At 40.1% G+C, this 24,993-nt stretch overlaps 1 protein-coding gene across 1 annotated transcript in view; it reads right to left on the bottom strand.

Annotated features, from left to right (window-relative positions):
* Positions 1-24,993, bottom strand: part of disc1 (DISC1 scaffold protein) — a 96,934-nt gene that overhangs the window by 27,326 nt on the left and 44,615 nt on the right. Inside the window, exons 8-11 of the mRNA XM_059645557.1 lie at positions 21,964-22,066; positions 13,835-14,023; positions 9,672-9,732; positions 6,867-7,151 (exon numbers count right to left, since the gene is read on the bottom strand). Of these exons, the coding sequence (XP_059501540.1) occupies positions 6,867-7,151; positions 9,672-9,732; positions 13,835-14,023; positions 21,964-22,066 (638 nt within the window). The remainder of the gene's footprint in view (positions 1-6,866; positions 7,152-9,671; positions 9,733-13,834; positions 14,024-21,963; positions 22,067-24,993) is intronic.

Genomic DNA, 24,993 nt, shown 5'->3' with positions numbered 1-24,993 from the left:
GTCCTGCCCTGATTTGCCTTCCCAAAATGCAGCACCTCACATTTATCTAAATTAAACTCCATCTGCCACTCCTCCACCCATTGGCCCACCTCGTCAAGGTTCCATTGAACTCTGAGGTAACCATCTTGCCAGTCCACTACACCACCTATTTTGGTGTCATCTGCAAACTTATTAACCATACCTTCTATGTTCACATCCACATTTTTTATATAATGACTAAAAACAGTGGACCCAGCATCGATCCTTGTGGTATACCACTGGTCATATGTCTCTAGTCTCAAAAGCAACCATCGTCATCCTCTGTCTCCTATCTTTGAGCCAGTTCTGTATCCAAATGCCTAGTGGTCCCTGTGTCAAATGTGATCTAACCTTGCTAACCAGTCTACCATGTCGAGCTTTGTTAAATGCCTTACTGAAGTCCATATACATCGCATCTACCTATTTCAATCATTTTTGTTACTTCTTCAAAAACCTCAATCAAGTTAATGAGACACAATTTCCCATGCACAAAGCCATGTTGACTATCCATGATCAATCCCTTGCCTTTCTAAATACATGTAGTTTGTGTCCCTCGGGATCCCTTCCAACAATTTTCCCACCACTGACTTCAGGCTCACTAGTCTATAGTTCCCTGGCTTTTCCTTACTACCTTTCTTAAATAGTGGCACCACGTCAGCCAACCTCCAGTCTTCCAGCACCTCACCTGTGGCTATCGATGATGCAAATATCTCAGCAAGGTACCCAGCAAACACTTCCCTAGCTTTCCACAGGTTTCTAGGTTAGATCTGATCAGGTACTGGAGATTTATCTACCTTTATGTATTTTAAGACGACCAGCAGCTCCTTGTCTGTAATATGGACATCTTTTATGATGTCACTATTTATTTCCCCACATTCTCCATCTTCCATATCCTTCTCCACAATAAACACAGATGAAAAATACTCGTTTAGTATCTCCCCGATCTCCTGCGGGTCCACACATTGACAGCATTGCTGATTTTAGGGCCCTATTCTCTTCCTTGTTAATCTTTGGTCCTTAATTTCTTTGTAGATTCCCTTTGGATTCTCCTCAACCCTTATTTGCCAAAGCCATCTCATGTCTCTGTTTTGCCCTCCAGGTTTCCCTCTTAAGTATACTCCTACTGCCTTTATATCCTTCTGGGGATTCACTTCATCCCTGCTGTCTATATCTGACATATTCTTCCTTCTTATTCTTGACCATTACAAACAAACCAGGGAATCAATCCTAGTTCAATTAAGAGTGCGGGACTGCATACCAGGAGCAGTATCAGAGATACCTAAAAATTAAAGTGCTGAAGAAACTCAGCAGGAATGGAAACATATATGGAGAGAGAAACAGAGTTCAAGCTTCTTCAGGGCAGAAAGTTCCAAACATTTTTGCCCCTGACATTCAATGACATTACTGTTTCTGACTCACCTATTATCAACCCCTTGATGGTTACCTTTGACCAGAAACCGAACTGGACCAGCCATACAAATATGATGGCTACAAGAGCAGGTCAGAGGCTACAAATCCTGGAGCAAGTAATACGCCTCCTAATCCTGAAAGCTTGTTCACAATCCGTAAGAAACAAGTCAGCAGGGCGCTAGAATACTCGTCACTTGGTAAGCTCAGCTCCAACAACATTCACGAAGCTTGGCAGAATGCAGGTCAGTGCAGCCTGCCTGAATGAAACTACATCCACAAACTAATCTCCCTCAACCACCATTGCACAATAGCACCATCTACTAGTCATTCTGCAGAACTTCGACAAGGTTCATTAGAGAACACCTTCCAAACCCACAACCATGACAATCTAGAAGGGCAAGGGAGTGGACAGATGGGAACACCAACACCTACAAGTTCCTCTCCAAGCCACTCACCATCCTGACTTGGAAAAATATTGCTGTCCTTTCACAGCTCCTGGTTTGAAATCTTGGAACTTCCTCCCTAACTGATTGTGAACGCAATTGCACCAAATGGGCCGCAGTGGTTTAAGAAGACAGCTCAACGCCACCTGCTCAAGGACAATTAGGGATGGGAAATTGATGCTATCCCAGCGAGGCCCATAACTCTCAATGGATTAAAGAAATGCAACTATTTTATACAACACAATTCTTGTGACAGACTTAACAAGTTAATACTGTGATTTGTAGCTTATTTATTTCACTTCTAATATATTTTCGGCCCTACAACATCATTGCTGAGAACATAAGAACACCACAGCTAATTAAACCTCCCCCAAGCCTGCTCCACCATTCAATACGATCAAGGTTGATCTCATCTCAGCCTCAACTCCACTTTCCTGCCCACTTCCTACAATCTTTTAACCCACTATTAACTAAAAATCTATTTTTCTCCCCATTGAATTAATTCAGTGTCCCTGCATTCACCATATTCTGGGGTAGTAAATTCCACAGATTCATAACGCTTTTAGAGGAGTAATTCCCCCTCATCAATGACTTTACTGTTGCTGACTCTCCTACTATCAATCCCATGATGGTTACCTTTGACCAGAAACCGAACTAGACCAGCCATATAAATATGATGGCTATGAGAGCAGGTCAGAGGCTACAAATCCTGCATCAAGTAATACTCCTCCTAATCCTGAAAGCTTGTTCGCAATCTGTAAGAAACTATGACTTAGCCTAAAACTATGACTTCTCATTCTATGTTGCCAAAAGAGGAAACATCTGCTCCACACTTATTTTGTCAATCCATTTTAAGATCTTAGATCTCCTCTCATCCTTCTAAACGCTAGTGAGTATAGGCCTAAACTGCCCAATCTCACCTCAAAACATGGCTTTCAAGCCTTTTGGAACTAATGTAGTGAATCTTCTGTGAACTGCCTCCAATGCAATTCAATGACTTTACTGTTGCTGACTCTCCTACTATCAATCCCATGATGGTTACCTTTGACCAGAAACCGAACTAGACCAGCCATATAAATATGATGGCTATGAGAGCAGGTCAGAGGCTACAAATCCTGCATCAAGTAATACGCCTCCTAATCCTGAAAGCTTTCTCCAGTAAGGGGACCAAACTGTACTCAGTACGTCAGATGTGGACTCACCAATGCCTTGTCAAGTTGCAACAACATTCCCCTACTTTCATACTCCGTTTCTTTAGCAATAAATTCCAAAATCCCATTTGGCCTATCACATGCTATATCTGCATACTAGCTTTCTACAACTCATGCAAAAGAACACCCAGGTTCCTCTGCACTGAAGTACTTCCAAGGTTCTCTCCAATTAGATAATAAGTTCTCTTTTATTCTTCAAACTAAAATGAATAACTTAACAATTATGCACGTTAAACTCCACCTGCCAAATTTTGGCCCATTCACTTAACCTAACCAAATGTATTTGAAATTTTCTTATTTTTTTCACTGTAATTCACATGCTCACCTACTTCAGTGTCATCCTCAAATTCGGCCATAGCACATTTTCAGAACCCTAGGGTACCACACCAATTCAGCTCACCAAACAGAAGATCCATTTAGCCTGACTCTCTGCTTTCTGTTGGCTAGCTAATCCTCTACCCAAGCTAATATATTACCCCTAATGCCATGTGATCTTGTTTGTTAACCCTTTATGCAGCACCTTATGAAATGCCTTCTGAAAGTCTAGATTTACTCCACCTACAGGACTCCATTATCTATTTTGCTTGTTACATTTTTAAAGAACTTCAGCAAATTAGTCAAACATAATTTATCCTTCATAAAATCATGTTAATTCTGATGGATTGAATTTTGACTTTCCAAATGTCCCGTTACCACCTCCATAATAATGGATTTGAACAATTTCCCTATGACAAATGTTAACTTAACTGGTCTGAAGTTTCTTACTTTGTGTCTCCCTCCCTTTTTGAATAAGAGTGTTACATGAGCATTGTTTCATCTGCTGGAGCTTTTTCAGATCCAGGGACTTTTTGAATATCAGAATACATTTGGTCTGTATTATGAGGAAAGATTGAGCAATTTAGGCCTATACTTACGAGAGTTTAGAAGGTTAAGTGGAGAGTTAATTAAAGTATACAATAAATAACTAACAAAAAAACAGACTGAACCGCTAAATTATATGAAAGTTATTAAGACTGGAAATTCAAAAATTTGTTTTTCGTTAAAGGGTACCTGTACTTTGTAACAGTTATTAGAACCCACTGCAGTTATAATTTAAATTATATTTGCACAGCAACATGCAAAAATGTGTTGGCATGCATTATGTATGTTGTATCCTATGAAATGTAACTCTATGATCTTGGTTCTGAGGAAGGGTCATCTGACCTGAAACGTTAACTCTGCTTTCTCCTCCACAGATGCTGCCAGACTTGCTGAGATTTTCCAGCAACTTTGTTTTCATTCGACTATGATTTTGGGTTGTTTGCAGGAGTCATATCAAAAGCAAGCCTTGCTTCAAGAATCAAGGCTATGCCATCTCATACTCTGTTTCCTTCAAGCATGGTTTCTCCAGTGGGAGTGACTTAATTTGATGTGATTTGATTTATTACTGTCACATGTACCTAGATACAGTGAAAAGTTCTGTTTTGTGTGCAGTACAGGCAGATCATAGCATACAACATGCAGTAGGGTAACAGAACAGAGCAAGGAATACAATGCTATGGCTGTAGACATGGTGTGGGAACAGCAAGATCAACATTAAATTTAGAATTTGAGAAGACCATTCAGAAGTCTGATAACAACAGGGAAGAAGCTGTTCTTGGATCTGTTGTTACATTTAAGCTTTTATATCTTCTGCCCAACGAAAGAGGTTGGAAGAGGTTATAACCAGGATGGGAGAGGTCTTTGATTATGTTGCAGAATCACAGACATTTTTCTAATAATGTATAAAGTTACAAAAACATATTTTCACACATGATGAGTATTACCACAATGATTATTTCAAAGCTTGACATAGCACCGAACTAAGTACTAGAGAAATACTAGGTGGCAGTAGCATACCTTTTACTGTTTCTCACCTTCACTGACTTGGAATCTAGTAGGTTACTGAGAAGGTCAGCCTTTCCTTCATAGGGATAGAAAGGGAGCACTGCACAGCATGCAGGGCACAGAAAGAGGTCAGGAAATTAAAAAGTAAGCTTCAGGTATTTATCACAAACCACTAAATATATTGGAAAGAAAATCAAAATTAGGTTCAGTTACAAAGTTGCTGATCTCCATGCAGAATGTAAATTTAAATTTAACATGGAATGACATGTAATATGAGGAAAGCTATTAGTAAAGACAGTAGAAGGAAGAGGAACAACTGTTGTCAAACAAAGCACACAACCAATCTTAGCGTAACAACAGCAATGACAAGTTCTGGGTTACATACTCCAGAAGCGCCCAGTAATGTTTAGTGTTGCTAGCTTAGCAGTTTGAAAACATCCTATAAGGATAGCAGTTGGATTTCCACTAATGTTAGGTTTCTATCCTTACAAGAATTACAATTTAACGTGACTTTGTCTTGAGTATACTGAAATCATGTTCAATTACTCCACATGGGTCAATGAAAAGTTGAGAGGATACAACAACAGCCAATCATCATGAGAAGTGACGTTTCAGATGTAGGGTGTAGAATATCGTAAGTTGTTACCATGTATAGCCAATTATAAAACAGGCGTAACATTTTTATTATGAATATTTAGACTAATTAAAGAACTTGTCATAACATGAGTGAGTAGCAGAGCAAGACAAGCTTTTTTTGTTCTATTTTAGCCTTCTTCATACTTTCCTAAATTTCTGCTTCCCAAAACACACACCTATGAATAATATGATAGTATATTCTTGCAACATCTGTATTGGAATTTTCCATTTAAACCCTATTAAATTCATGACATAATTTTCCTCCAAGTTGAAGATTACATATCCAGATATTTCTAACTGCCAAATTGCAAGAGGTGGTGATACAGTGGTCATTTCACTAGACTAGTAATACAGAATTCAAGGCAAATATTCTCAGGACATGGGCATGATTTGCAGATGGTATAAGGTGATTTAAAGCAAAATCTGGAATTTTTAAAAGATGTCAGTCTAATGGCAACCATGTAATCACTGTCGGTTGTCATAAAAACTTTCTGATTCATGTATGTCCTTGAGGGGAAGAAACAAATGCTGTCCCAGCCAGTGATACTAGCATGTCATGAAAGAATAAAGAAACAAATGATTGACTATGTATTCCCGAGATTTTGCTTTTGTTTTTGGTTTGAGCAATTTAATTTTCAGATTTTTTCGTTGCTTCAGGTGTGGATTGTCAATCTTTAATTACTGCACATTTTCCATTTACCTTTCCAACCATATGTTGTAATTCTCATAGCTTTTTGTCATCTTGTGTCATTGATTCTGTCTGTTTATACATAGTATGGATGCCTTTCATTCAATTGCAGAAAATCAGAACACTTTGCTCAGTGTTATTTAGCACAAAGTCAAACTGATAAACTCAGTTAAATGTCTTGGTTCATTTTGCAACCAGTCAGTCCTCTTCCTTTATGGATTCTTCATGACTGCGTCTTCCTATTTTTGACATGAAAACTGTTCAACATTGAAAGATATTTCTTAATAGAAAACTTACTGAAACAGTAAAATTATACTTACAAAAGCAAGTTTAATGCAAGTTATAATTGAGATAACTGCAACAAAATTTTGGTCAAAACAAGCAGCAAATGTATCAATACAGTATTTACATAGAAAGTTACTCTGACAAGTTTGTCACCACAAATATCTTAACTTGGCATTCGCTTTCTAATTGATTAATAATAAATTGACTGATGTGGTTGAAAATGGAAATCTCACGAACAGGTTTTCTTTTAACTATTCTGGAGCCGAATAATGGTTTTGAATGCAGTGAGTGCCAGGGTTAAAAAACTACATCTGAAACAGAATTTTAATTGTTACCTTGGACAAATCAGTTCCGTTCTCGTCAGGAACAGAACGTTGTTTCACACACCAATCTTGTTTACTTAGAAAGGCAGCGTCCTTTGTGTCTTTAACTTCTATACTTGCGTCTTCAATTGCACTGCTGTCTTCATTTCCTTGAAATTCTTCCCTTTCAGGGCCACAGGAACTTCCCTCTTGTAGCTGTAGACTTTTGACAAAGAGTTGACAGGCCTCTAAGTCTGCTTCCCACACTTTCGCAAGCACCTGATTTCCACAACTGAAACAAAAGCCAGTAAAATTTAGGCATGCCCTCAAAAAGCTGACAGTTACATAATAAATGACCTTTCTAAAATTCAGAGTGAAAAGCTCTCGATTATTATTTCCAGTATATTATTATATATTTAATCACATAAATACAATTTTAGTCTTGATACTCTACTAGCATACTGTGATGAACTTTGTCTCAATTTTACCTTGTTTTAATTATTATGTATGATTTGTGTCACCGACGTTGGCTCTGTGCTGGGGAGACTTATAGAACTATACATTGTATTTTTCATGTACAAGTACACCTGATGAATTTACATTCTATTCTATTCTACTATCAATCCACTTTAGATATTGCATCAAAAATTGAAGGCCGGCAGAATAACTGGCACAGGAAATGCTCATGCAGGTTTTATGAAAATAATGTTTGCAATCATCTAGTATCAATTAAGTATCTCAGAAAAGAGTCATTACACCCCAAGAAGTGGATTTCTGTGTCAGCAAAGAAGCCAGTCATTTTCTACACAGCAAAAATATTCAAACTGCAATTAGCTGAGAGACAATTTTGATGTGAAAGTAAGGGTTAACTTTTTCAATGTTGTCTTCAAATGTTTTAGTTCATTTTAAACATTCATAACATGTTATTACTTAATTTGAGAATACTCACCACAAAAATACCTTTTAGAGCTATGACGGAATTTTACTTGCATTACGTAAGTGAAATTTACTTACATTAGGAAATATTTTCAAAATCAAATTAATACAAAATATTTCTAAGTTTATGATTGTTATGGTAAGAATTGGGAGGTTCCAGGCTTGTCTTTTTCTATTATAACAAAATACCTTAGAATTTCAAATACATGTTCTCCTAATCATAATTAGTTTATTTAAATTAGTCAATCTAATTCTTTTCCATTAAATCGTGGATATCAAGAACCAAGAATACACTTTAAGCAACAATTCAGTATGATTTGTGTTCCTAAAGACAGGAACACAAAATAGAAGTAGGCTATTTAGCTCCTCAAACTTAGTTCATTATCTGTGACTTGGTTCCACATATCTGCCTCTGCCCTTTACCCCTTAATAACATTTCTCAGAAATAAAAGTAATAAAAGATTTTTTGAAGAATTTTCCAAACTTCTCTCACAGTTTACATGCAGAAGTAACTTCACTCTTGAAAGTCCTGGCTCTAATTTTATTGGATGATGCATTGTATCCAGAGGTTGGTCACACCTCCGACACTTCTGCCATCTACAATCCAATCCCACCACCCAAGACATTTTTCCATCCCCACCCCTGTCTGCTTTCCGGAGAGACCACTCTCCCATGGCTCCCTTGTTCGGTCCACACTCCCCTCCAACTCCACCACACCTGGCCACTTCCCCTGCAACCGCAGGAAGTACTACATTTGCCCCCACACCTCCTCCCTCACCCCCATCCCAGGCCCCAAAATGACTTTCCATATTAAGCAGATGTTCACCTGCACATCTGCCAATGTGGTATACTGCATCCATTGTACCCGGTGTGGCTTCCTCTACATTGGGGAAACCAAGCAGAGGCTTGAGGACCGCTTTGCAGAACACCTCCGCTCGGTTTGCAATAAACAACTGCACCTCCCAGTCGCGAACCATTTCCACTCCCCCTCCCATTCTTTAGATGACATGTCCATCATGGGCCTCCTGCAGTACCACAATGATGCCACCCAAAGGTTGCAGGAACAGCAATTCATATTCCGCTTGGGAACCCTGCAGCCCAATGGTATCAATGTGGACTTCACAAGCTTCAAAATCTCTCCTTCCCCCACCGCATCCCAAAACCAGCCCAGTTCATCCCCTCCCCCCACTACACCACACAACCAGCCCAGCTTGTCCCCTCCCCCCATTGCATCCCAAAACTAGCCCAGCCTGTCTCTACCTCCCTACCTTGTTCTTCCTCTCACCCATCCCTTCCTCCCACCTCAAGCCGCACCTCCATTTCCTCCCTACTAACCTCATCCCACCTCCTTGACCTGTCCGTCTTCCCTGGACTGACCTATCCCCTACCTACCTCCCCACCTATACTCTTCTCTCCACCTATCTTCTTTTCTCTCCATCTTCAGTCCGCCTCCCCCTCTCTCCCTATTTATTCCAGAACCCTCTCCCCATTCCCCTCTCTGATGAAGGGTCTAGGCCCAAAATGTCAGCTTTTGTGCTCCTGAGATGCTGCTTGGCCTGCTGTGTTCATCCAGCTTCTCACTTTGTTATCTTGGATTCTCCAGCACCTGCAGTTCCCATTATCCCCGCTCAAACTTTTCAGATGTTTCACCTTTCCACAGTAACCTGAAGTATTGCGCAATTTTTAGAACCAAGAGTGACTTCCTTACAGGCTTTCATGAGTTTGCGTAAGAAATAACAAGAAATGATCTGATCAGGATAACCATTTTTTCACCAATACTGAAGTTCTGTAGTACCAAATGACTATTGAAAAAAGTATGTATAAGTCAAAATGTCAAATTCTATAGATCGCTATCAATATCCAAAGAATGTCTTACTTATAAAGCTTGTCTTGTAGGGCTTTCATATATTTAATAATATTTTCCTTCAGGTTCTTCTCTGTGAATGAAAACAAAATAAGAATCACAGATATGTCATAGTTGTTTTGGTGACCATAATAACATAGAACGTTTGCATGTATTGATATTCTGTACCTTTCAACCTTCAAAATAATTATGAATAAATCTCAAGTTAAAAGTTGTACCAGGTTTGACAATATAATCTGATTCATAACCATCATGAGAAATGAAATTATGGCATATTTTGTAATTGCATACAATTAAAGGGGTATAAATTGCAGTGGGATAACAAGGTGTAGAGTTGGATGAACACAGCAGGCCAAGCAGCATCAGAGGAGCTGGAAAGCTGACGTTTCAGGCCTAGACCCTTTTTCAGAAATGGGGGAGGGGAAGGGGATTCTGAAATAAATAGTGAGAGAGGGGGAGGCGGCTAGAAGATGGATAAAGGAGAGGACAGGTGGAGACGTGACAGACAGGTCAAAGAGGCGGGGTGGAGTCCGTAAAGGTGAGTATAAGTGGGGAGTTAGGAAGGGGATAAGGTCAGTCCAGAGAGGATGGACAGGTCAAGGGAGCAGGATGAGGCTAGTAGGTAGGAGATGGGGGTGGGGCTTGAGGTGGGACGAGGAGATAGGTGGGAGGAAGGACAGGTTAGGGAGGTGTGAACAAGCTTGGCTGGTTTTGGGATGCAGTTGTGGGGGGGGGGGGGGGGGGGGGGGGGGGGGAGATGCTGTACCTGCAACCTTCGGGTGGCATCATTGTGGCATTGCAGGAGGCCCAGGATGGACATGCTGTCCAAGGAATGGAAGGGGAAGTTGAAATGGTTCATGACGAGGAGGTGCAATTGTTTGTTGCAAACCTAGCGTAGGTGTTCCACAAAGTGGTCGCCAAGCCTTTGCTTGGTTTCCCTGATGTAGAGGAGGCCACCTCTGGAACAGCGAAAACAGTATACCACATTAACAGATGTGCAGGTGAACATCTGCTTGATGCGGATGGTCTTCTTGGGGCCTGTGATGGCGGTGAAGTTGGAGGTGTAGCGGCAGGTGTAGCATTTCCTGCAGTTGCCGGGAAAAGTGCCGGGTGTGGTGGGGCTGGAGCAGAATGTGGACCATACAAGGGAGTCAAGGGAGTCATAGTTGCTCTGGAAAGCAGATGACGGTGGGGAGAGAAAAATGTCTTTGGTGGTGGGGTCGTATTGTAATATCGACAATCCTGTTGGTACTTTCCAAGTGTCCTGTTATCACATTCTTGATAATAGATGCCAACATTTTCCCTTACTGAACTTTCCTCTTTCTTCCTTTTAAATTATTCCTATTCCAGTTACATTAAAATATTTGAAGTTCCTGTTATGGTTTGTGCAACTTTCTGTATTTTTTCTACAAATACCTCTTCCATATGTTTACTACTTGTTATCACAGTGAAAGGAGTGCATTTGGAATAGTGTCTTTCATGATATCCCCAAGTCATACAGTCTATGAAAATCCTGCAAAATTGAATCAGAACATAGAACGGTACAGCACAATACAGGCACTTCGGCCCATGATGTGAATCACTATCGCAATATGCAAATTGCACACAGTAAGACTCTATGTCTTCTTCTGAGACACTCCATCGGGATTGAGGATGACTTTCTTCATCTCTAGTGTTGCAGTTACTCAGGCAGCAAAACCGTTCAATACTGGATCCATAAACTCTGCCATAGGTGAGACAGGTAACAGTTGCTAAAGCAGGTAGGTGGGTTTCTTAGGTTTTTGCATACTCCTGCTATTTGCATTTGGCCTCCAGCTGGGCCTGTTTTAAATGCTTAAAATGGTTGACTTTTTCGCAGATGCACTTTCAAATTTAGCATGCTTGGGTTAAAGATTCCCACGAGACAGTGAGGATATTGCATTTTTGGTTTTGAGGGTATCCTTGAAGCATTTCCCTACCCTCCCGTTTGCGATGAAACTTGAAACAGTTTAATTACTTTCCTTCCCACCACCCCAGTGTCTTGCTGGCATGCAATAAAAACAAAGTGCTGGAGAAGCTCAGGAGGTCTACTGGCATCTCTGGAGTGAGAAACAGAGATAATATGACTCTTCTTCAGAATTGGGATGGCACAGTGGCTCACTGGTTAGCACTGCTGCATCAAAGTGCCAGGTACCCAGGTTCAATTTACCCTTGGGCGACTGTCTGTGTGCAGTTTGCACGTTCTCTCCATATCTATGTGGGTTTCTACCGGGTGCTCTGGTTTCCTCCCACAGTCCAAAGATATGTGGGTTACGTGTACTGGCCATGCTAAATTGCCCATAGTGCCTAGGAGTGTATAAGTTAAGTCGATTAGCCATGGCACATGTAGGGTTACAGGAAAAGAGTAGCACGATGGGTCTGGGTGGGGTGTTCATCAGAGGTGTGGTATGATATTGTTGGGCCAAATGGTGTGTTTCCACACTGCAGGGATTCTATGATTCTGTGAACTGGACCCAGAATATTATGAGTGTGTTTGCCACAGGGAAGATATCAGGAGAGCCACGAATTTATGGTATCTATCAAGTCAAATTCATGTTTATTAAATAGTTTTTCTGGCATTTCTATTCATGCTTCAGTGACTGAGTTCTATAACCACTCTGATAACTGCAGAAGATTGAACTTCTCCTTCAATGTGTCAGTTCTGAAGCCACTTGTACACTAATTCGGAGAATAATTACTCTCATTGCTTTCTAACATTTCTGGGTAGTTTTTTTCACTGTCTTTCAGTTACCCCTAACCTTACATTTCCTTTTCACCATAATTCTTCTGTTTATTGTTCTCTGTCCTCGTTTCACTATGATACTCTGGCCCCTAAGATATAGAAGCAGATTTAGGCTATTTTGCCCATTGAGTCTACCGTACCATTTGATCATGGCTGCTATGTTTCTCAAACCCACTCTCTGCCTTGTCCTCGTAACTCTTGTTCCCCTCACCAATCAGAATCTACCTTTGACTTAAATACACTTAATGACTTAGCCTCCATGGCCTTCTGCGCAATGAGTTCCACAGATTTACCACTACCGTCTGAAGAAATTCCTGACATTTCAGTTTTAAAGGATTGTCCCTTCATTCTGAGGCTGTGCCCTCAGCTCCTGCTTGTGGAAACATCCTGTCAACATCAATTCTATTCAGGTCTCACAATATTCTACAAGTTTCAATCTGATCCCCCTCATTGTCTAAACTCCATCGAGTATAGACTTAGAATCCTCAAACACTCCTCATATGACACGCCTTTCATTCCAGGGATCATTTCTGTAAACCTCCTCTAGACCCCCTCGAAGGCCAGCATATCCATCATCCTTTATTGGTTGTAAAATAGGTGACTGACAACTTAGAGCTTGATATGAATTCTGCACATCTACTGTTAGCAGGCCTTTACATAGTTGCCCAGCACTCATTCTCAAAACAGAAAACATGCTATTTAGTTAGGAAAATCAGAATCCTACTACACCTGTTTTGGGACCTAAATTATCACTTTCAGAAAGGGGGAGAACCTGCCCAAATGGGATCTTTAAAGGGAAGTTGAAGGTCCCTTTCACTTAACAAGATCCAAAACAGGAAGCAACTTGGAGCTTTCAAATTCCAAGTTGAGTAATGGAAGCAATGGGATTTAAATTGATGTCTTAGTAAGTACTTACACCTATTAGATTAGGATGGCCCATTCAGTCAATGGCTGTATATGAAGAACCTTTATCTTCGAGAGCACAATCAGTTTTACTTGTGCCTCATATAATCAATACAGGAAAAAAAGTCAGAGGTCAAGAAATAAATGGCAAAGTTTAATCCCTTGATTGATTTAAAGAATGAAAATTCCATTAAAAATGTGCAGACCGATTTCAAAAAAGTCTTCTGTACCACAAATGTACTTAGTCTATTAAGTTGTTGACTGTCTTGTATTCTGCTATGAATACAGATAGTATAAATTATCATGTAAAATTAAATAATTCTGCTATGAATACAGATAGTATAAATTATCATGTAAAATTAAATAATTCCCTTGAGTTATATTGACCCAACCTTAAACAGTGACTTGTTATAATATATTGTATGCACACTTTGCTATAGGTTGCAATCACAAGAATTTGAAAATGAGATAGCTGTATTAACACACACATCAACAAAAAATTGGAACTCACCAAATAAATTTTCTCTTTGTTCCAGTTGAGCCCTCAGGCTATTATACTCTTCCCTGATGGTTTCAAATTGTTCAGCCTTCTTAATACTAAAATCTTGCAGATCACTGATAAGTTCTTGAAGTCCTATTTTCTTGGAAGTCAAAGATTTGATCTCTTCAGCAAGGGCATTTGCAGTGGAGAATTCATGCCCTGCAGAAACATCACGTTATTTTTTGATTGCAATATTAATTTAGTTGAATTTCCTAAGGATAATTAGCATACAAAATTTGAAATTAAGCTTCATAAGGCATTATTAGGGCTAAAAGCATGGTCAAAGAAGTAGTTTAAGGAGTGAGGTCAGATAGAAGAAAAGCTGTGAGGGAGACATGCTTATAGAGCAAAACTGACCAAAGGTTTGATCAGAAGTAGGTTTGATAAAATACCTTAAAAAAAACACGTCGAGACAAACAGGTTTAGGAAAGAAATTCAACAGCTCCGGGCCAAAGACACAGTCAGCAACAGTGGAATGAATACAATCAGAGACGCTTAAGAAATCAGAATTTGATAAATACCTATACATTAGAATGTAACAGAGCTGGAAATGTAAGAGACATATGGAAGTTGAGGCAATGGTGGAATTGAAGTCAAGCATGTGAAGTTTAAAATCATGGCATTACTTAACCAGGAATCAATGTCACTCAGTGAGGTGATGGGTGAGCAGGCTGGTCTATGTGACCTAAAAAAGGCACAGGGTAAATCTAGAGGTGACTGGTGTGAATGACTATTTCAGGAGCAATGAACTGCACTGGGGTACAGATAACGTTATGAAAATGGGAAGGACAGGTCTTAGTAATGATATAGGTAACAGGAACATGGGAAAATAGAAACAGATGTAGGCCATTCAGCCCACCAACCTGGTTCCATTATTCAATTAGATCACGACTGATAATCTACCTCAATGCCATTTTCTTGCATTATCCCCATATTCCTTGCTGTCATTAGTCTCCAGAAATGTATTGATTTCTGTCATGAACCCACTAATTGATTGATTCCATAACTCTCTAGGGTAAAGAATTCCAAAAGTTCACCACACTCCAAGCGAAGAATTTCCTCCTTATCTCAGTCTTAAATGGCCTATCCAAGATTCTGAGATTATAGGAAGCTAGGTAAAGGAGATAATCCTAGTTCGGTAGATCAGGATGTTAAATCCGTTAGGATGAAGAGGAGGAATAGTAGAGAGAAGAAGTCATCAGTCAGCGCCTGACAATAATCACAAAGTGAGACAAGTATACACGAATAAATACTGGTTGCTGGTGATCAAAACATAGCGTTAATCAGGGTGATTTTAGACTACATATAAACTGTAAAAATCAGATTGACAATAGATTCGAGACAGTTTCTTAGAGTGGCATGTTTTGGAATTGACGAAAAACAGCAGGCTTTGGTTTTGTGTAATGTGACAGAATTAATTAATGCCCTCAGAGTAATGACACCCTTATTTTAGCAACCACAACATAACTGAATTTTGCATCTTAAGATTATATGACATAGGTGCAGAAGTAGGCCATCTGCTCTTCAAATGTGCTTCCACATTCAATGAGATTTGCATAACTAATCTGATAACTCTCTACTCTATTTTCTTGCCTTTCCCCCATATCTTAAATCCTTTAATGATTAACTAATCTGTCCATCCCAGCCTTGAATATATTTAATGACCCAATCTCAACAACCCTATGTGGTAAAGAATTCCACAGATTCATAGCCCTCACTGAAGAAATTCCTCATCTGTTTTAAAAGTACATCCCATACTCCAAGACTATTTTCTCTGGGCCTAGAATCGTCCACATCTACTTTGTCAAGTTCTCTAAATCTTCCAATTTGAAAGAGGGAAGACTGGGGCTAACACTGGCATTTTAAACCTATACAATGGCAACAATGTTCTGTGGCAGCTGTGCTATCTGAAGTGAACTAATATACTAGGCTAGTTTATAGAGACTAAGCTAGCTGATAGACCAATAAAGATGCAGTTACAGACAGATAGTTCAGAATATTCAAAATAAGTATATTTATACTATAAAGAAAAATCCTAAAGGGACGATCTACTATCTATCGTTAACTAAAGAATTTAGGGACAGCATCAGATTTAGGGGAAAAGCATATATCTTTGCAAAGATGAGTGATAGGTCAAATGGTTGGTCAGAATGTTAAATAAAGAGAATGCTAAAATCTTCTTCAGGGGAAGAAATTAGATTCTGAGAGGAAGCTTGCGAGTAACATAAAGACAAATAGCAACAGTTTGTACAGGTATGTAATATAGAAAAGACTAAGCAAAGTGCGATTTGATTCTCAAGTGAGTGAGAATGGAGAGTTAATAGTAGATAATAAGGAACGAGCAGATGAAATGAACAAATATTTTGTTTCTGTCTTCACTGTAAAGGATAGAAAACATCCCAATAGTAGCAGATCAGCAGATAGAAAGGAGATAGAAAACTTAGTGAAATTACATTAATGAGGGAAGCGATGCTAAGCGAACTGATGGAGCTCGGGCAGACAAGTCTTTGGGACAGGTTGGACTTTATCTTAGAATATTAAAACAGGTGGCTAATAATCTTGCAGATGAGTTGGCAGGAAGAATAAAAATGTAGAGTATTATTTCAATAGGGGATGGCTGAGGCGCAAGTGTTACTTAAGTATGTTACTGGATGAGGCAGAAGATTTTGCAGTAAATTGGTGGGGTGGTAAATCTTGAGGAGTATGGCCTTTGTTCAAATGAGGATATGTACAAGTTGGTCTGATGGGCTGATCAGTAGCAAATGGAATTAGATTTGGATAAGTATGAGGTGATGCACTTGGGCAGGATAAACAAGGCAAGGGAATACATGATTGGAGCCTGGCAAACACCAAGGATCAGAAGAGCCTTGACATATGTGTCGAATGCTACCTTAAGTTAGCTGGACAGGTAGACAATATAGTTAAGAAGGTGTATGGGATATTTGCCCTTATTAGCTGAGGCAGAGTCTAAGAGCAGTGAGGTTATTCTGAAACTTCATAAATCGTTGGCTAGGCCACAGCTACAGTACTGTGTGCAGTTCTTGAATTCCCATTATAGGAGGGAAGTGATTGCACTGGAGAGGGTGCAGAGGGGACTTACCATGGTGTTGCTTCAGCTGGAGAATTATGACGGGGGACTGGATAGACTGGATAAACGTCTTCCTTAGAAAGGAGACCGATTCAGATGTATAAAATAATGAGTTGCATATTTAGGGTAGACAAGAAAGAAATTTCCCCCTTGGTGGATGACCAGGGGGTATAGATTTAAAGTAAGGGACAGGAGGTTTAGACAGGATGTCAGGAAATATTTTTTCACCTAGAGCGTGGTGGGAATCTGGAACTTACTGCCTGTGAGGGTGGGAGAAGCAGAAAATTTCTACATTTAACAAGTTTTTGAGATGTGTATTTGCGATGCCAAGTCATACAAGGCTATGGACCAAGTGCTAGAAAATGGGATCAGAATAGTTAGGTGCTTGTATTTGACAGGCACAGGCTTGATGGGACAAAGGGCCTTTTTCTCTGCTTTAGATGTCTTTGATTCTAAAGTGTTAGAATGCAGGTAAAGGATATAATCAAGAAGGCTAATAGAACATAGAACATAGAACATTACAGCACAGAACAGGCCCTTCAGCCCACGATGTTGTGCTGACCATTGATCCTCATGTACGCACCCTCAAATTTCTGTGACCATATGCATGTCCAGCAGTCTCTTAAATGACCCCAATGACCTTGCTTCCACAACTGCCTCTGGCAACGCATTCCATGCTCTCACAACTCTCTATGTAAAGAACCCGCCTCTGACATCCCCTCTATACTTTCTTCCAACCAGCTTAAAACTATGGCCCCTCGTGTTAGCCATTTCAGCCCTGGGAAATAGTCTCTGGCTATCAACTCTATCTATGCCTCTCATTATCTTGTATACCTCAATTAGGTCCCCTCTCCTCCTCCTTTTCTCCAATGAAAAAAGTCCGAGCTCAGTCAACCTCTCTTCATAAGATAAGCCCTCCAGTCCAGGCAGCATCCTGGTAAACCTCCTCTGAACCCTCTCCAAAGCATCCCCATCTTTTCTATAATAGGGTGACCAGAACTGGACGCAGTATTCCAAGTGCGGTCTAACCAAAGTTTTACAGAGCTGCAACAAGATCTCATGACTCTTAAACTCAATCCCCTTGTTAATGAAAGCCAAAACACCATATGCTTTCTTAACAACCCTGTCCACTTGGGTGGCCATTTTAAGGGATCTATGTATCTGCACACCAAGATCCCTCTGTTCCTCCACACTGCCAAGAATCCTATCCTTAATCCTGTACTCAGCTTTCAAATTCGACCTTCCAAAATGCATCACCTCGCATTTATCCAGGTTGAACTCCATCTGCCACCTCTCAGCCCATCTCTGCATCCTGTCAATGTCCCGCTGCAGCCTACAACAGTTCTCTATACTGTCAACGACACCTCCAACCTTTGTGTCGTCTGCAAACTTGCTGACCCATCCTTCAATCCCCTCATCCAAGTCATTAATAAAAATTACAAACAGCAGAGGCCCAAGGACAGAGCCCTGTGGAACACCACTCACCACTGACTTCGAGGCAGAATATTTTCCTTCTACTACCACTCGCTGCCTTCTGTTGGCCAGCCAATTCTGTATCCAGACAGCTAAGTTCTCCTGTATCCCATTCCTCCTGACCTTCTGAATGAGCCTACCATGGGGAACTTTATCAAATGCCTTACTGAAGTCCATATACGCCACATCCACAGCTCGACCCTCATCAACTTTTCTAGTCACATCCTCAAAGAACTCGATAAGGTTTGTGAGGCATGACCTGCCCCTCACAAAGCCGTGTTGACTGCATTTGATCAAGCCATGCTCTTCCAAATGGTCATAAATCCTATCCCTCAGAATCCTTTCTAACACCTTGCAGACGACAGACGTGAGACTTACTGGTCTGTAATTGCCGGGGATTTCCCTATTTCCTTTCTTGAAGAGAGGAATTACATTTGCCTCTCTCCAGTCCTCAGGTACGACTCCAGTGGAGAGCGAGGATGCAAAGATCCTCGCAAGTGGCGAAGCAATTGCATTTCTTGCTTCCAAAGCAGCCGAGGACAAATCTGGTCCGGGCCTGGCGACTTGTCAATCTTAATGTTTGACAAAATTTTCAGCACATCAACTTCCTCTATCTCTATCCATTCCAGCATGCACACCTGCTCTTCAAAAGGTTTCATTCACTACAAAGTTCATTTCTTTCGTAAAGACAGAAGCAAAAAACTCATTTAGGGCTTCCCCTACCTCCTCAGACTCCACACACAAGTTCCTATGCTATCCCTGATCGGCCCTACTAATACTATTCTTTATTACCAGAGGAAATTAACATAAAAGAATCTTACGGCTTTGTTATAGAGGGCACTGGTAAAACCACATCTCAAGTGTTTTTGAGATAATGGGAACTGCAGCTGCTGGAGAATCCAAGATAACAAAGTGTGGAGCTGGATGAACACAGCAGGCCAGCATTTATGTCCTTCTGAAATAAATCGGGAGAGCGGGGGAGGCAGATCCGCCTCCCCCTCGCTCCCTATTTATTTCAGAACCCTCTCCCCATCCTCCTTTTCTGATGAAGGGTCTAGGCCCGAAACGTCAGCTTTTGTGCTCCTAAGATGCTGCTTGGCCTGCTGTGTTCATCCAGCTCCACACTTCGTTATCTCAAGTGTTTTTGGTTCCCGTCTTTACAGAAGGACATAAATGCATTGGTTGCAGGTCAGAAGAGGTTTAATGGACTAATATATTTAGAATGAATGGTTTATCTTAAGAAGATCAGTTGGACAGGCAAGGCTTGTTTCCAATGCAGTTTAAAAGAGTGAGGAGTGATTTGACTTAAGTGTATAAGATCCTGAATGGTTTGGTCTTGACAAGGTGATCGTGGAAATGATATTTCCTGTTGTGGGTCAATCCAGAATGAGGGGGTACTGTTTTAAAATTAGGAGTTGCCTTTTAGGATAGAAATGAGGAGTAATGTTTCTTCTCGAAGGGTTGCACTATAGCGGGACTCTGCCTCAAAAGGCTGTGAGGGCAGGGTCATTAGTTATTTTTAATACAAAGGTAGATAGATTCTTGTTAGACAAGGGAATCAAAGGTGATCAAGGGTAGACAGGAATTTCGAAACATAAACAAATCAGTTATGACCTTACTGAATTGTGGGAGAGACTCAAAAGGCTGAAAAGGTCTACTTCGGCTATTTCATATGTTCACAATATCACAGATTTTGCACTCATCAGCCAGGGGAAACATCTACTTTCACCCTATCAGGCCCTGTAAGCATTTTATAAGTTTAAACAAGCTGACCCTTCATTTTCAACGCAGCTGGGAATTTGGACCCAATCTCCTCAAATCTTCTCATGAGATAATCCCACCATCCCAGGGATTAATCTGCTGCACTCTTTACATTGTAGACATATAGCACATAGAACATAGAACATTATAGCACAGTACAGGCCCTTCGGTCCTCGATGTTGTGCCGACGTGTCTCTCTCCTTAGATAAAAGAACCAAAACTATCCACAGTATTTCAGATGAGATCTCAGCCAAGCCTCTGCATATCTGCAAGACATCTTTACTCGTGTTCTCAAATTTACTTGTGATGAAGGTTAACATACCATTTCCTAATTGCTTTCTCCACCTGCAAGCCAACTTGAAATGACTAGTATACAAGAACACTAAGGTCCCTTGCTCAATAGCTTCTCACCATTCAAGAAATATTCTGCCTTTCTGTTTTTTTCCAACAATGTAAATACCTTCACACTTATTAACATTATTTTCACTCTTCCATTCTTTAGCCCATTCACTTAGCTTATTCAACTTCTCTTGAGAGCTCCATGTATCCACCTCACAATATGCATTCCCTACCAGCTTGGATTTGCAAATTTGGAAGTATTCCAATTGTGTCCACATCCAAATCATTTATTTGATTGTGAATAGTCGTGGACAACCACAAATTCTTGTAGTTTCCCCGCTAATAACAGCAGCCAACTGGAGAATGATCAAATCTAGTCTTTGCTTTCTGCCTGTTAACCAATTCACAAACCACACCAGTATATTTTCCCCAATTCATGTGCTCAAATTTTATTTACTAAACATTCTGTCTTGGACCAAAGCAAAAGTCTTCTAAAAATCCAAATATACCACATCGTCGTCATCATTGTCACAAGTAAGAACAATGTAGCAAGTTTGTTAAATATAAATTCCCTTTCATTGTGAGCTGAACACCAAACCAAAGAAAAGCGGAATAACTTGTTACCTCTGGGAAGTAAATTTTACCAATTGGGTAAGTGATCCACTGCTTCAATTTTCTCATCTTATCTATGTAGTCATTTAAGTTCAGCAACAGCAGCCTGCTATAAGTGACACCAACATCCCTCATGGTGAGGGACATACAGTTACTACCCAATTTCAATCCAGGAAATTAGTACAGCTCAAGGACATAATAGTCTCACGATAAATTACTAGAATGCTTTGATATCTCATGTGTATCCATGTGTACTTTCCCCATGTTCTAAAACACTGATACTTTAGTGAACCAGAAGAAAGAGTTTAATTTATAAATTACATGAACAGACTGAATAGTAAACTCAAATGTTTAATTTATTTTGTAATCTTACCTCCTGTATACAAGGCATTAAGGCACAAAATACACCCCATTTTAAAAGCTTTTCAGAGACCGGATAGCCATCTTCCTCCAGAACAGACCCTGGTTCCATTTGACTCATTATCTTTACCATCTTGAGCAGACAAGTGTTTTTTGCTTTGATTCTTAGCGACATAGGAAAGCAGCAATCTAAACTTTCACCTGTTTCCAGTCCAAGGTCTAGTCACGAAGGATGTCAGGTAGAACAGTTCCCTAGGTGAAGGCCCCTAGAATCCATTTCTTGCTATTCCAAAGTTAAGAGTAATTATCCATATACTTGTGACTTTGACTCAATGCTAAATGGTAATCAACAACTAATTGTCTACATGTCTGTTTAGCTAAAATACACCTTCTCCTCCTCCACTTTCCTTTGGGCTGCTTTGAGGCGTTTCCATTCTTAGTTTTGATTACAATATACACAACTTACCCGATATTGCCAACATCTTGGCTTCTGAGAGAACTGGAAGCTGCATTTCAATATCACTTGCCTTCCTGCTCAGTTTGCTGCATTGCTTTTGGCTACTGAAAATCTAAATATGTAAAAATACAAATATTTATGAAAACTAGTTTGCCATTAGTAGGTTGCAGCAAGTACGAAATGTGAACTGCAATGTGTAAAACTGTGATACTGCATTGTCTAAAGAAGCACGTTGTTGTCACTTGGGCTTGTAACAGTCTGGCTTGGACTGTATCCTCGTTGAACTTGGTCTATGGTAGTAGAAGTCACAAGACAAATGTAAGCTAGGAACATTAGTGAAGTATTACATTTCAATCTCAAACTAAAGAAAAATGTATGCATTATCATTTACATTGCGAATTGCCCAAGTTACCCATTAAGTATACAAGTATTTTCACATATCAGCAGTTTATTATTTACAGTCTCTGCACCAGATTGTGCAGTCTTTAAACTGCGACAGCCTTTTAATGATACTTGTGCACATTTCTGCCCATTTATCTGGGTGATGTTCCTTTGTCACTTCAGTGTCACCCATTTTTGCAGCAACTCCATTGTTGGGAGCACTGAGGATCTCTAGGGCTGATGGTCTATCTGTGGTTCAATACAAAAAGTAAGTTCACATTTTCCTGGCTCACTGCAGTGAAAAGACAACTCTTCCAGTTCACCATTTTGATTTGGAAATATACCGTCAGTCCTTCACTGTTGCTGGATCAAAATTTTGGAAGTCCTTCCATAACAGCACTGTGGGTTTATGTGCATCAAATGGGCTGCAACAGTTCAAGAAAGCAGCTCACCACCATCTTCTCAAGGTCAATCAGGAATGGGCATCAAATGCTGGCCTGTCCTTTGAAGTACTGATCTCCAAAATTCATTAAAAAGAAATTTTTAAAAATTGACTTGATGTTCTCCTTCTGCACTCATCATTCCAACCATCACAAATTGGTAACCACCTATTGAACTGACTGAACATACTGCATGGAGTACAGAATTTTGTAAGATATCTCTCATGTGGCCATCCACATCTGTTTGTTCGGCTTCCTTTGGCCAAACATGAGTACAAAATAAATTGGCTTCTTGCAGTGAGAATACTGTTTTCTTCAGTAGAGTTGCTTTCTTTTCCTTTGTGTGTTGTTCTTTGCAATGTTTTCAACTTGTACCGATCAATCAGGAAGTGCTATGGAAGATCCTATCAAAGGCCAGCTGACCAGTGAAATTCATCAACACCCTCCATCTCCTTCACAGCAAGATTTTGGTGACTTTTTAGTGACAATTTTGTCCTCACTAATGGTAATATGACAGAATCTTCTGAGATCAAGACGAAGCTTATTCGGGGATATCATCACACATACCCTTTTCTTCATCTTTATCGTCACCATTCTTCATCTTGTCAGGAACAAACTTCCCACTGGTGTGAGCAGTGTCTACAGGATGGATGGAAGGTTTTTCAACCTAAACTAGTTGAAATACGAGAAGAAATGTCACTGACATCTTTTGTGGAGCTTCAGTATGTGGATGACAATGTCATCTCTGCTCTCTCAGAAGAAAATCTTCAAGCCTTGCCTAATTCCTTTGCAGGAGCATACCAAAAGAATTTGTCTCAACTGTAACCTCAAGAAGACTCAAATCCTTTACCATCTGTCCCAGGTCAAGTTCTGGTCCATCCCTCTATTCAATTCAATGGAGAAAACCTCTAAAACATGGGACATTTCCCTTACCTGGGAAGCTACCTCTGATCTAAGGCTGACATCAATGTAGAGATTCAACATCACATCCAATCGACGAACAGGCCTTCAAATGCCCAAGGATGAGAATTTTCAATGTCCGTGCCATCTGTGTTGATACCAAGATCCTTGTGTTTAAGGCAGTCCAATTTCCAATTCTTCTTTATAGCCAAGAAGCTTGGGTTACATAAAGACATCTCCTCAAAACATTTGAAAATTGTTATCAATGCTGTTGAGATGGATTCTCCACATCAGCTAGGAGGACAGGTGTATTATACCTAGTATCCATGAAGCAGCCATTTGCACCAGCATAGAACCTATGATCAAATGAAACCCACTCTGCTGGCCGGCTAAGGATGCAAGAGTTCTGACTGCCAAAACAAATCATCTTTGCCCATTCGAAGAAGAGAAGGACAAAGAAAGCATTTCAAAGATTCCTTAAAAGCTTCCCTCAAGAAATGTAGCATAGATGCCAAAGCATGGGAGACCCACAATCAGAAGAAACCAACTCAGTATGGAAGGGACACAATTCCTCAAGAACACCCATTCACAAGTGGAGGTACAGAAAAGGAACCGAAGAAAGGAATGCCACAATCTCAAGGTCAAGGATCTCTTCCACCTCCCAGAAACACTTGTCAAATGTGTGGACAGATGCTGCTTTAGGATTGGGTTCAACAGTCTGCAGGGACCCATAAAATCCACAACCAGTGACATGGAATTTCCTAGGTGGACAACCATTAATGAGTGATTGCCAAAACGATGATCTTTCTGCCCTTCAGCCTTATCAACATAATGATAAATCTGGTCTGTTCTGCAATTAACATGCTCTAGTTATTGATTAACAACATTCAGGCTTTTGCATGGGCCAATTGCTTTCCTGAGAGTATGTTTTGCCTCTCTCGACAGATGCGCTGCCACTGTGGGATCATTTATACCTAAAATAAATCAGTCTTTAAGTAATCTTTCAATTGTGCAAATTCACAGGATTCGGTGAGCTGTGTCAATGCTGTCACATATTAATCTATGGAATCACCTTGACACTTAACACTGAACAACCATCGTATGCTAAATTCACCTGGATTTCCAAATTTGGATTTCAGCCTTCTAGACTTCCCAAATTTCTGACATCTATGCTTTTCTGATTTTCAGAGAGATTTAAGGTGGATAAGCCTTAAAGTATAATCTCCCCAATAATGATAAAACTGAAGCTACTCATAGCTACTGTGGTCTGTTCATTACGTCTATAAATCTTGCAGTTTTTCCAGTGCAAATGAAAACA

Source organism: Stegostoma tigrinum, chromosome 4, assembly GCF_030684315.1.
Source record: "Stegostoma tigrinum isolate sSteTig4 chromosome 4, sSteTig4.hap1, whole genome shotgun sequence".
In the NCBI taxonomy this organism is placed as follows: domain Eukaryota; kingdom Metazoa; phylum Chordata; class Chondrichthyes; order Orectolobiformes; family Stegostomatidae; genus Stegostoma; species Stegostoma tigrinum.
This window is presented reverse-complemented; position numbering and strand designations above follow the sequence as displayed.